Below are 14,162 nucleotides of genomic sequence, written 5' to 3'. Positions count from 1 at the left end.
TTTTTCTTAACGATTTTTCTTCCTCCCAGATACCCGCGTTCCTCGCGCTGCCACTTCCGCAATAAAGCCCTTGGCTGGCTGCCATGCGGCCATTAGCACTAGCAAAATAACTGTTAACAATATGGTGCCCAGACACAGCAATTCCCGACTCTAAGTTTAACCAGCCGCGATGGTTTGAGTCCTGTGATGTCAGAGGTTACGGGGCGAGGATTAGTAAACAAAGTCATTTTACACATGAGTGCCGCCTCATCTGTGCATTAAGTGCGCACTAAATTCTGTGTAAATTAGCGCCTTTGTGAATCTAATAAACATCAATTGCTGGTGCCCGCTTCATTTGATGCTGCAAATAGAGACAAAAAGGGAAAACATATTCTAGACCTGGATATTGTGAATGCATTTGTGAAATTGAAAAAAATATTTAAGTTGTAAATGAACCTGAATGTATTTTTGCAAGACAGAGTTATTTTATGCTCTGCGGGATGGGAAAAAGCACATGGCAGTGTTTACTCTAATTTATATCACTAAGTAGGTTATTATAAACAGAAAGGGGTTTTCGTTAGGCTATTTGACACGTTATTAAATTAACGGATAGACTACCACTTTTTCTTTTAAGTTTTTTCATGTAAAACAAAAGGAAAGTGTGATCAGAATGCATAAAAGAATTTGACTTAATTAATGACATTAAAGAAAATCTTAAAAGGACGTGTTGGTTAGCACACCATACTTCTCCAAAACGCATATGCAAGTTGGGGAATATAAATAACCTACTACACTGTTTTCCCGAATATTGACTTGTACAAAGATTGTCCGGCATAAATCGCGTTCAATTTATTTTCCACTCACCCGCATAGGATTCTACTTTTACATGGTCAAATAGCTGGATTGTTTGGCCCTGATGGGTAACAGAGTGATCCAGCAGAAATTAGACTATTTGGTTGTTTCCTGTGTTGCGCTACAAACTTCAGCCAAAACCTCAAATCAACTCTTCGACATCAAAAAACAATCAGCATAAAAGCATAACATTTTAAAATTCGTTGCAGAGTTACAGTAGCCTAATCAAAACGAATGAATTAGATATCTGTTGCATACATTTCTAACCTGTCTATAAATCGTCTATAATATTAATAATAATAACAATAGTAATAATAATAATAAAATAGGTGCTAGGGCTAGGGAGAATGATGTAGTCTTATTGTTGTTGTAATTAGCTAAACCTTGATGCACAATGTCACTTTAATGCTATACAAAATTCTCGGGAAACAATTTGAAAAACAAAGATAGAGAACAGCATCCCATAGAACAAAAATTATTTTAAGTAATTAATAAAGATGTCTTTCAAAATAATGCATTGAGTATTTAGTTAAAAAAAAATACTATTTAAAGAGCAATGGAAAAGTTTCATTTTTCGCATTGTAGAATTCAATACACAAATGTTGGATATATCTTCAACATTTTTATTTGTTCAAAACTAAAATCTTTATGTGGATATAGGGTGCTTCGTTCCACACTAAAAGGTAGCCAATGTATAATAATACACTATTTGATATTAACCTAGAATTTTACAGACAAATATAAAATACTTGAAACATTGACTAACGGTATTGCTATTGCTTTAAACAACATTACAAAGACTACATCGGCAGTCCAGCTACCAGATAAATCTTATTTAATAAGGTAGAAAATTATATTTGAATTTATTCAGGAAAAAAATATTAAATTCACTATATTAAAGCAATATTTTTCTACATTTTTCTAACCCTAATTCAATAATAATAATAATATGCCTACTGATAATAATAATAACAACAATTATGTTTATTATAAAGCATAAAGTTTTAAATAAAATATATTTAGGCTTATAGGTATATATGTCCGTTATGTACTTTTCATTGCTCCATGAGTCCCCACATGCGCGTGGTAAGTGATCGCGTTGAATGCATACACATTCTCCAAATGGCCCTGTAATAATTTGCACGTTGCAGTGCTCTGAATTATTGGCCCTAAATAACAAAGCCAACATGCTTTAAAAATCAACTTGGGTTAAACAGGGCAATATTTTAAAAAATTCGAGATAAAAATTTTTTATAATAAATAAAAAAATAAAATATATATATTTTTTAAATTAAAAACGCGACTTCGCCTATTTTTGAATAAAATATCTTTCTAAAATAGGGTGCACTAACTTGGTATTTTGGGCTCTATTCTTTTGTATTCTATTTTGCACTCAGTCTTCTTTTTATATTTCAATAATAATAATCATAATTTTAGAAACAACTATAATTGTAGGCTATTTGTTTTGGGGATTTATAGTGCCTGAAAATTGTGTCTCGTTGTAAAATAAATTAGTGCTTCTTGGGGACTTGTATTGAGAAACTGTAGACTGCACGTCTCACGTCAGGTTAGTTTGACATGTCTTATTACTGGGTTAAATAACCCCGGCCTCACGCAGATACAGACGTAGATTTGGTAATAATTCTACATGATTGGCTCACAAGGGCTCGTGGGGAAGTAATGCGGAAGCATGTGGAGCATGTGCAGCCGCAGTGTGAAAATGATCGCAATGCCGCGAGCATGACTTTAGCTCAGTGAGCGAGAGATGATTCATTCAGCCAAGGCGCTTTACCACATATGGGCGTTCCGCTCTGCGCGAGGGGAAGAAACTGTATTGGCAGACAGCACCGGTGATTGACGTGCGACAGCTCCGCCCCTCTTCTGCGCTGGTTATTGGCACTTTAACGAATCCAGGTTACTGCTTCGGTGTCTATGCGCGTTGACAGTCTTTTTCAAATAGACGGCCGCTTCCTTTTCAGCGTCTTTGGCTGGGCATGCTTTGTAACGTCACCTCGCCCGTTTTAATTAGCTACTGAAGCGGACTATTCTGACTAAAGCAATGCTAGATTAAGTGCTGTTGCAAATGTACTTCTGGTGAACTTCTCTCACTCTCTCTCTCTCGCTCTCTCTCTCTCTTTCTCTCTTAACGCGAAACATCTCGGCCAATCTGTCTCCTCGGTTTGAAACCATGGCTGAGAAACGACGGTCCCCGTGTACTATGAGTCTCAAAGCGCACGCATTCTCGGTGGAGGCGCTCATTGGCACGGAGAAAAAAAGAAAGCTGGAAGAGGACAACGAAAACTGTTTTGAGGAGGTAAACGAGGAGTCGAACCTGACAGACAGTCCGCAACCCCGAGCTGCGGGAACTTGCCCTAGCACCAGGACTTGCGAGATAGACTGTACAATCGACGAATCCCGTAAGTAGGCTACCTGAGCTATTGACATGTGCAACCTCAAGCCCCAAAACAATAATTACGCGTGACAAATACGCAAGACAATACACCAGTCTTAAAACATAACTATATTTGCATGCAATGATTCTGGCTAGAGAGTAACACTGTTCTCTATGAGGAGTCGGGCAGGCATACTTAAAATGTTTTTGCTCCCTTGTTTGTGTAAATAATAGTACTAAATAGCCTGAATAATGAAATAATAATTAACATTAAAGAAGGCACTTTTAAACGATCCTATAATATATATTATCATTATAGAAAATACATCTGCAATTTAGTAATTAATCTGATAAGTACTGTCAACAAAAGGATTGCAAAGTGTAGAAACACAAAATAGCAAAGTATAAGTCTCATAAATATGTGCACTAAGAGAGTGACTAATCTTTTTTGTGTTTATGAGTTTCGCCACAATCATAAACACTCAAATTAAATCGCCATCACGACATCGTATGGCTAAATGCTGATTTCCGAGGCAAAAAAAGAAAGAAAAATTGTTCGACAGGTGGAATAAAATGCAAAAGTCAATTCACTTTTTGATACCTCATAAAAAAAATATAGGCCTCTATATATATATATATATATATATATATATATATATATATATATATATATATATTAGGCCTATGTGAATTAACGCTGTTCTTAGTAATTCATTAAACATTCTATTTTACCTGCTTTCATTAGGTAATAATTCTTATAGCCTAGTAATTTAATGACTGATTAAGATGAAGTTTACCCATAAAAACATAAAAAAGCCCATGAAGCATAATGTTCAGCCTATTGCGTTTATTTAAATAAATAAAAAATCCTTAATGTTGCATTTATAATTGAATCGTAATAATGTTGTTATTACATTTATAATTATATCTATTAACCCATGAGCACAATAAGATATGAATTAGCATTGCAAAGCACACGCAAGGTTTAGAGTTTGCATGGCACTTTAATAATTGATGCATTATTGCAATGAAAACAATTGTTAGCGTCGATTCGCAGTTTTAGTGTTAAAGGTTACTGCAGTCATATAGTGACAGTATGCAAAAACTATTTTTGTCTTTCTCAGCTGATTCCGAGGACGTGTTGTTGGATAGCCCACAGCCTGCATCCCAGGGCGCGCAGGTCCTCGTGCAATCAGGCACGAGCTCCGGAGAGGAGATGCGCGTGGACTTGCAGGGTTCAGATTTATGGAAGCGATTCCACGAGATAGGAACTGAAATGATCATCACCAAAGCCGGCAGGTGCATCACATAAAACACCCTTTAAAGCATTTAATATTTTCTTTAACAAAATCGTGTTTACATTTGGACATTATATAAAGATTGTATTTTAATTAAGATTAGCCTATACATATATTATAATTTCAATCCTTCAAACAATGCTCTTTGTAATTTATTTTTCGATGCAAAGCTTATTTAACGAAACCAATCGTCAGTTCTTTATTCAAAACGAATTTACCAAAGTCTATATTGAGTGAAGAAAAATCTATAGCCTTATTGTGTTTTTGCAGGACGTTAAATGCATACTTTCAGAATGTACATGGATTTTAGGAATTTAATAATTTGAAGCCTATACAAATATATTGACATAGCAAACCAAAAATGTACAATCATCAAAACTTTAGTTTGAAACTTGTCTATTTTGCCATAATTCAAATATATGATTCAGATATTAATATAAAATTTTTCTTATCCCAGACGAATGTTTCCCGCAATGCGTGTTAAGATTGCGGGACTGGATCCTCATCAGCAGTATTATATCGCTATGGATATTGTTCCTGTTGACAACAAACGCTACAGGTGAGCGATTTATCCTAATTCCTAAGAAGTTTGTCCTCCCAACTCCTCGTTTAAAAGTTGTATTGATGGATTATTTCTGAGAACAAATGAACGACAATGTCTAAAATGTGCCCAAAATGAAAACATAGGATTATATTTACCATTTTGAACAAACTGTCTCCACAAATGGCAGTTCGGGAGTTTGTTGACATGTTCACTCCGACCTTTTGCGATGCCCTTTTGAGCGCGTGACCTCTAGAACCTGAAGGTCATGCGACAACTGCAGTCAAAACAAATTCATAGCGCTTTAGTTTATCTTCAGGCCTATATCTGAACATTTCCTACAGCTGTAAAGCCATAAAATAATTTGTATTTATTTTTTTGGATACGCTTTAAGGTATGTCTACCACAGTTCAAAGTGGATGGTGGCGGGAAACGCCGATTCGCCTGTCCCGCCACGTGTCTACATTCATCCTGATTCGCCTGCTTCCGGTGAGACCTGGATGCGACAAGTTATAAGCTTTGACAAACTCAAACTGACCAATAACGAACTGGACGACCAAGGCCATGTGAGAGAATTTTTTTATTTTTTATGAATTGAAGAGGACTTTGCTGAATGCCTTTTTTTGTACATTTAAATAGGGAACACTGCATGATTCTTGTGTCTTTTAGGCCCATGAAAAACTACTTGTTGGATGAGTTAGCAGAGCAGCAGACCTTTAGAATTTCCTTCGCCTGTGATCCTAAAATGAATTAAATGTTCTAATTAAACAACTCTTTTCATGCACCTCATTCACACATGCTAGCTATTGTCACCCGACATGCATTTTGTTTTGCAGTATTATTTTAAAGGCCCAAACATGTTGTAATGCGGAGGGTTGTAAACAAACTCAATTGAAAGCATCCCCAGGGCGAGCAGTTAAATGGCTGTTTGGCCTTTGAAAATGGAGGCATGTGTGTTTTTATTGAGGTAGAAAACTGCTTTGGTAATTCCTCCGTTTCCCACTCTAAACATAAATTTGTGGTGTAATGTTTTCCAGATCATTCTGCACTCCATGCACAAGTATCAGCCTCGTGTCCACGTCATCCATAAGGAGTGCGGTGAAGAACTTTCGCCCATTAAGGCGATTCCCACTGGGGACAGTGTCAAAGCATTCTCATTTGCTGAAACTGTCTTCACGACGGTGACTGCATACCAAAACCAGCAGGTAGTTCCCAACAGAGACAATATCCTATCATATGCATGGGTTCATAACATAGAAAAATCATAATAACTGCAACTAGGGTCAGACTGCCTCTAGAAGTTTGTTACAAAAATTACATTTTATTTATAATAAACTTGCTGAATTCTCTTATTTAGATCACAGGACTAGGTTAAATATGTATTTTTTACATTTCTTTTTGGATTGATTTACAATAAATACTATTGAAATAATTTAATTAGCATAAACAGCTGTGTTTTTAGGGCTCTTGGCACTAATATTGAAAAATATATGAGATTAAGAGAAAACGACGCACCCCGTAAAGAGCAATTTATTTGTTTATTAATTTAAGAGCACAGTTACATACAGTATGCATTTATTTAGAGATATTTGTTGACATCCATGTACTGATACATTGCAATGGTTGATTTCATTAGTCTTGAGGACCATCTTGTTTAAAGCCTTTGTTCTGAAAGTGTAACATTTTGTCTGTTAACTATTCTCCACATTCTCCGACATCATTGTGGTCCTTGAGATTTGGTAGTGATAGATGCTATTTGATATTACAACATTAATAGAAAATTCATTTAGAAATTGTATGATATTTAATTAAGTTGCCTTTCTGTTTCACTTTGTTTCCATTTGCCAAATCTAGAACATGTTAGATAAGCCAGAGCTTGAAATCTTATTATTTTCATGTTAACTGCCAAGTTTTGGAAATGATGTCATCCATTTGTCTGAGCTTATGAAAACACAACACACATGCTCTCTTCCACACACATACGGAAGCAAAAAGCTTATAAAATAAACCCATACACATTTTATTGTGGGATAGGGGTCACTGGTGCGAGGTCAGTGAATTTGGCATTACAGGCTTCGGGTCAGTAAGTAGAATGTGTTTTTGTCTTTTACAGATAACAAGACTGAAAATAGACCGGAATCCATTTGCAAAAGGGTTCAGAGACTCGGGAAGAAACAGGTAAATATAGTAAATAAATGATATTTTTATAAGTCTATGGATCAGTGTCACTGTTACTTAGCCCTGAAATCCCAGATGTGTACCTGGTTATGAAATTCTACATTTTACTCTGCTAAAGAAATTACTCTGCTCTGCTATTTTCCTTAACAAAAAAAAAAAAAAGTTTTTTGTTCAATTTCAATTTTCTTCCCGTTGCTTCTGATGTCAGTGTGAAGATATATCAGAACGATCAGACCCTATTAAAGGATTATCAGATAATTATTTTTCCAAAAGGAAAAGTCTTCTTTCAGCCAAACTGAAAATATCACCAACATTCCAGTGAGGCCCGGACAAAATAAACTTAAAAAACAGCATCACATTGAAAGCCAATATTCCATTTACAAAAATAAATGTATAAATGTAGTAGAAAATAAACAACACTATAAAAATAATCTCTGTCTTCACGTAAAATAAGAGAAATGAATAATAAACACACAAACAGGAAATGGAGACTGTGCAGAAGTAACTCAGTAACTCAGTGGGGAAGTTTTACTCCGCTCATTAGTTTTAAACTAGAGCGATTTTAACACACTGCTGAATCGCACCAGACCACATACATTCCCTTTTCTCCATCCCTCTGCGATGGCTCGTAGAGCACTTACACCAAGCCCCATGTCTCAATGTTACAGGAAAAGCTAAGCAGTTTGCTAAACAAACTCGGCCACTTGATAGCTCAAGTGGTGTGGCTGATAAAACCGGGGCTGAAACAAGTTGAAGCATCTTGTGTGAATTATCGCCTGAGTGGTACTGCAGAGGGGGTGGGGAAACGTCCATGCTAACAAGGCACATCAAGCACCTCCATTACTTCCAGAAAAAGCAGGAAAACACCCCCCCCCCCCACCACCTCTCTCTCTCTCTCTTTTTCTTTCTTTCTCTCTCCTCGTAAAGCTTTAACTGTGGCTTCCTGCACTCTATGTCTGATCCCACCGATAAAGCTTTGTGAAAATAATTATAACCTTACCGTCACACACACCAACATACACATACTTTATGTTCTTCATTACCTGCTCTGCTGTACTGCCCAAATATATGCTGATAAGAGGGCCTAGCACAAAGATGGCTGCCAGTACTGGACTCACTGTTGCGGGGCTTTTCTGCTAATTAGACAGGGCTTTTTACTTCAAACATTTCAGTTAGTTAATTTTTCTCATTATTTGTATGCATATTGAGCACATCACCTTTCAGAAACTATTAATCAGAAGTGGCTGTGTGTTGTAGGATGGGATTAGAGGCTCTGGTAGAGTCGTATGCATTCTGGCGGCCCTCACTGAGAACGCTGACATTTGAGGACATTCCTGGAATCAATAAACAAGGTATTACATGTGTATGTGTTTCTCCCTGCCTTAAATTATCATTTGGCGATGTGTGTGTGTTTATGTGTTTGTTTATTGGTTAATACATGCTAAATATGCTTGAAGTCAACATGAAATTATGTTTACAACCCATTTTACTTTTAACTGAGAATAAAAATAGAACAGAACAATTTTATCCACGGGGAATTAAGTGGATAGTGAAAATTGCTGTTATAGTATATCCAAATGGAGATAGGTGATTGGAGGGTTGGAGTTGTTTCAATGTTTTTTTGAAAATGTAAAAATGAAGAACGTTTTTTGTGAGGGTTAGGTTTAGGTGTAAGGTTAGGGGATAGAATCCAAAGTGCGTACAGTATAAAAATCATTATGTCTATGGAGAGTGTGTGTGTGTGTGTGTGTGTGTGTGTGTGTGTGTGTACATATATATGTGTGTAGTTACTGAAGTGTATAACCACTTGCAGGTGCAGCAGGCGTGGTCGGGTCCTCAGCACACACACATCTGCTTTCATCATCCTCGTGCTCTTCCCCTACATTCCACCTGGGTTCTGGGGTGGGGCCAGTGTGCGATTACTCCAACTGCAGTCGAACAAGCCACCCACTCCATCGCTATGCCCCACCCCTTTCAGCAGACTCCTACAGTCGATTGGCTAGCCCTGCAGCAGATGCGTTTTCCACTACTCGAAGCTCCACTTACATAAGCGGGACTGACACTGAGGCTTACTCCTGCACACAGACTGGCTTGCCAATCCAGATCCACAGCATGCCAAGCACAACCTCCCAGCTGCAGTACCTAATGCCCGGCCATACTCATAATGCGTTTTCCACCAATCAGAGTACACAGGGATCCTATAATGGGTTCCGCCTGCACAGTCCATATGGTCTCTATGGTTACAACTTCTCCACTTCTCCTCGATTGGCCACCAGTCCTGAAAAAGTGGCTGCCACACAAAGTTCATTCCTTGGCTCCTCCCCTAGTGGGACTCTGACAGACAGACAGGTTCTATCCACTGTAGATGGTCTGCACATGCTCAGTAGTAGTCAACAGAATATCTTTGACTCACGGACTTTGGGGCTGACAAGCTCAACCTCGCAGCTTCCGGCCCACATGGCTTGATTTGTGACTGAAAAACTTTGACGCTCTGCAACAGAGTTCATATGCAAATGGACAAAAGCTCTGCTGAGAATAATTTCTTTGAACATAACCCCTCAGATGGGTAAATAAACAGTTTTGGGACAATTCAATAGCATAATTTATAACCTGTTGGATATCAAAAAGAGAGAGAGAGACATACTGCCAAGAAAGAGAGAGAAAACTGAGAGAAACCAGCAATCTCAGTTATGCCTTTTTATAAATGTCTGCTGAATAACATTGAGAATATTTTTATAGACTTTATATCTTAAAAAGTCATTCTTTTGAAGCGGCATAGACCACTATTGGACACCAGGGTATGGAAGTGACTGAAGAATTGCATGGGAAACCTAGAAACACTTTAAACACAAACACACTCTCAGTTCCATGGCACAAATAGGACAACAGCCATCGGATCTCATCAAGGTTCAATGAGACACCTGATCTAAACTTCTGGTAGGAGTGTAAGGAGTTTAACAGATGACCGTTTTGAGGCTGTACTACTCAACTCCTTATGGACAATAAAACAGAGTTTAGCGCTTAAGAGAGTGCCAGGAAAGGAGAGTGAAAAAATTAAAAGAATGTTGAATAAACAACATTACACAGGATTAAAATCAGTTGTTAAATTCTGAAGTATTTTTCCAGCTTGGCTGAAATGACTTTTTGAAGATTTTGTTAGATGACAATCAACAGGTAACTACTTAATTTTTGACCGACCAGTGTCTTTAGCAGTTAATGTGGTTTCATCCGAAACTGGATTAAAGTTGGAAAAAGGAAACGTGGCGTAGTGTTTACAAATTCTCTCCCAGTTGAAACAATTTTTCTGGATCAGCACTGCTGTCTAGTGTCTTGGAACAGACAGGGCAGAAGGAAATCTGATCCAAGATGATAATTCTCACACTTTATAAATACAACCATTGGCATTCTTCAAAAGGATTATAGTTCTGCCATGAGATACATGCTGATTCCAGATCAGCTCTCTCATGTTACAGGAACCAAGGACTGAATAGAAGCTTTTTTCTGTTTTCCTACCAGATGTTAGCTTTTGCTATGCCTTTTTTTTTTATGTAATTCTTCACACGTATATTAATAATATTGATACTGTGTAAATTGCACTTATGGCAATTAAAATACTTGCTTTTTAATAGTTGTGCAAGAGTTGCAACAACAGACACTTCCTCCACTTTTGATTGTTGTTGGCTTGGGAATTTTGAGCCAAATAAAATATATCATTATGGTAAAGGATAATAGAGTTTTTTGGGGGGATTATTGCTCTTGTGTTTGTGCATGCGTTACAGCATCAGGGGCTTGGATGAGTTCTCTTGGGGTCAGGGAAAGGTTCTGAATGCCTAACAAATGAAAAATACCACCAGGGGCTCCTAGAGGTGTAAATACACACACACACACACACACACACACACACACATACACGTTGGCACAGCTATCATTATGAGGACTCTCCATAGACATAATAATTTCTATACTGTATAAACTATAGATTCTATCCCTGAACCTCACAAAAACATTCTACATTTTTACATTTTCAATAAAAAATAGTTTACTATCTAGAAATGCCATCATAAACCACATTTATAGCATAATACCCTTGTAATTACCAGTTTGTAACCTAAAATAAAGTCCTCATAACCAACATACCCCCACACACACACACACACACGTCAGTATTTATACTGTATGTATTTATATTTGTATGTATTTAAACATACAAAGGCATAAAGTTTCAACTTGCCTGACAACAAAACCAACCTTAAAATGTAAACAGTTAAACATTAAATTAAATTTAGTGGACAAAATACAGTATTATAAGCATTTGTTCCCAATAGATCAATCATGTCAGCAATGTATTACTGTTTATCTGAAAACAGTAAATGAGTGTGAAATTACTCAGATCGTATTCGTGTACTCGTAATGTGGCTAGGTTTCAGTTGAGTGTGTGTATCAATCTTGAGGTTGTGCAAGAACCTCTGAACACTACCAACCTTTAACACTTAATCTATTGCAATTATTAAACAATTACCATTGGTAGAATTGGTAGAATACGGCATGCTTTCAGGACTAAGTCCAGTCTTCAGAACCAGAACTAGTGAGACACCTGTTATGGACTATAGGTGACAGACAAACAACATATGCAATGAGAGAGAGAAGGTTGTTGGGTACTTTTATTTTAGAACAGAGGAATGGTTGGCTTGCTGTATCTGACTAACAGGTGACAGCCCCCATTGCTGGCAAACCACACATACACAAACCCATGTGCTTATACACACACACTCACACACCCCACACATTACTGGCTGATTATCAGTAAATCTGATTACATTAACACTCTGAGGCCAGCAATGGCAGTGGAGAACAAATATCAAATCTGTGTGTATGTGTGTGTGTGTGTGAGCGTGTATTTATCACTTTGTGTGGACCAAATGTCCCCATAAGGATAGTAAAACCCGAAATGTTTTACCTTGTGGGGACATTTTGTCGGTCCCCATGAGGAAAACAGCTTATAAATCATACTAAATTATGTTTTTTGAAAAGGTAAAAATGCAGAAAGTTTTCAGTGAGGGTTAGGTTTAGGGGTAGGGTTAGGGTCATGGGATAGAATATATAGTTTGTACAGTATAAAAACCATTATGTCTATGGAAAGTCCCCATAAAACATGGAAACACAACAAGTGTGTGTGTGTGTGTGTGTGTGTGTGTGTGTGTGTGTGTGTGTGTGTGTGTGTGTTTGTGTTCATATATGTTTCAACAGGGCTAAAGGCACAATGCAATCAGTAAAATAAAGACAAAAGCAATAAGAGGCCATGAATCAAAGTGATTATGCACAACAGAAAGCAATGTTGGACACATTGCAACAACAGCAACATGATAAAAGACACACATAAACAGTTACATTTATTTTACACAACAGTATTTGTGGCATAATACTGATTACCACTAACATCATTTAAAAAAATTCCCATGTTTGTAAACAAAAGTTAAAATACACAACAAATGTTTCAAAAGTATAGAAACGACATAACCATTTTATGTGATGTTAGTGTGATTAAATTGCTTAATGTGTAAAGTGCTTAGTTGTCATGACAAGGTAAACTCCCTGTTTTTATCACACTAAAATCATGTTAACATAAATATTGTTTCTATACTTTTGAAACACTGCATATTTGAATGTTTATTGACTGGCCCTCTTTTTACAAATGAAGGAAAAGTCAACAATTTGTCACACATTCTGTCGACTGAACATGTATCGAACCCAGAACATTCCTTTAATATAGAATGTGCTGTGTTTATAGTCATTTTATAACAACTTTGAACACGGCTTAACCAATCAGAGTTTAGAGTCGGAACTTTGCTTTCAAGTTTTGAGTAACGTTATAATTAAAAATTCCTTTCACGCAAATATTTTTTCAACTGTCTATTACAAGTCAAGTCTTTAGTCATTTGATCATACAAATGGTAAATAAAGTACAAAAGCTTGTTTATTTTTGTCCATGATGATTTTCAACTAGTAATAAAGTGTAATAAAACTCAGTTACTCATCTCATTTAGATTTACTGGCTGATATACCTTGAGTACTTATCTCCACTATTTTGCCAAGGCACTCTTTTCATGTCAGTGTATTGGCATAAGGGATCAACTTTCGGGCCCTCAGTGCAATCAATATCTCTCTCCACACAGCTAATACATAGTTCTGCATTTTCACACTTCTTGATTTGTTATCTAAGCATCCTATTTGTAGATGTCAAATGTTTACTTCTTCAGCTTTTTATTAATTGTACAATCTATCTTTGTACATTTACATCCGTTCAAAGCCTTTGTAAGTACAGAATCAGTCTTTAGAAATGTTCATTGTGGCAGTGCTTGAGTCATTAAGACCCCAAAACAACCTAGAAAGTGCATACAATTTTATGTTCAACATTTCACACTAATCATGAATAATTCATTCTTGTTTAACAGCTCCTCTTAAGTCTATTATGGTTTGGGAAGAAACAAGCTTTATTTCCATCAGGCCACATCACATAACCATGCACCGTTACATATATTCATCCACGTGTCTTCTGGTGCATTACATAAGCAAAATTGTCCGACATTCAGCTTTAATAGCCACTAATAGTATGGTTACAGTTCATTTTAGCAAGGAGCCTCACATTCTGCATTGCGTATGACTACTACAAACTCTGGACAGTAAATGCTGTATTAGAAATCCATGTTTTTCCACTGGCTCTTTGTTGTGGTTGACTATTTGTGACTAATCATAAAACATATATTCTGGGCACAGGTAAGTACCCATTAACTACCATGGAGAACACACAGACTAGCAGCATACATTTACAGACAGTAGATCATTTGTTTGGAGAACTGAATTGAGATTCAGTCTTTAGGATGTTTTGTGTGTTTGCTTATGGTTTGAATAAGGCACTTAACAA

General features: G+C 36.8%; 1 protein-coding gene across 1 annotated transcript; it reads left to right on the top strand.

Annotated features, from left to right (window-relative positions):
* The first annotated feature begins 2,777 nt into the window (after nucleotides 1-2,777).
* Nucleotides 2,778-10,921, top strand: tbx18 (T-box transcription factor 18). The gene is made up of 8 exons (XM_052091934.1): nucleotides 2,778-3,248; nucleotides 4,348-4,522; nucleotides 4,979-5,080; nucleotides 5,457-5,628; nucleotides 6,100-6,267; nucleotides 7,176-7,240; nucleotides 8,498-8,592; nucleotides 9,054-10,921. Exons 1-8 carry the CDS (start codon nucleotides 3,020-3,022, stop codon nucleotides 9,704-9,706), a joined length of 1,659 nt encoding a protein of 552 aa, XP_051947894.1. The 5' UTR covers nucleotides 2,778-3,019; the 3' UTR covers nucleotides 9,707-10,921.
* The last annotated feature ends 3,241 nt before the right edge of the window (nucleotides 10,922-14,162 follow it).

The sequence above is a fragment of the Xyrauchen texanus genome, chromosome 25, assembly GCF_025860055.1.
Source record: "Xyrauchen texanus isolate HMW12.3.18 chromosome 25, RBS_HiC_50CHRs, whole genome shotgun sequence".
Lineage (NCBI taxonomy): Eukaryota > Metazoa > Chordata > Actinopteri > Cypriniformes > Catostomidae > Xyrauchen > Xyrauchen texanus.
Note: the sequence above shows the minus strand (reverse complement) of the source record. Positions and strands in the feature narration are given on the sequence as shown.

Excerpts from the sequence above, each read along its gene's own strand:
- tbx18 (XM_052091934.1), top strand. The coding sequence starts at position 3,020 with ATGGCTGAGAAACGACGGTCCCCGTGTACTATGAGTCTCAAAGCGCAC. Across the intron at positions 5,081-5,456 it reads GTTGACAACAAACGCTACAG|GTATGTCTACCACAGTTCAA; the intron begins GTGAGCGATTTA and ends ATACGCTTTAAG. Across the intron at positions 5,629-6,099 it reads AACTGGACGACCAAGGCCAT|ATCATTCTGCACTCCATGCA; the intron begins GTGAGAGAATTT and ends AATGTTTTCCAG.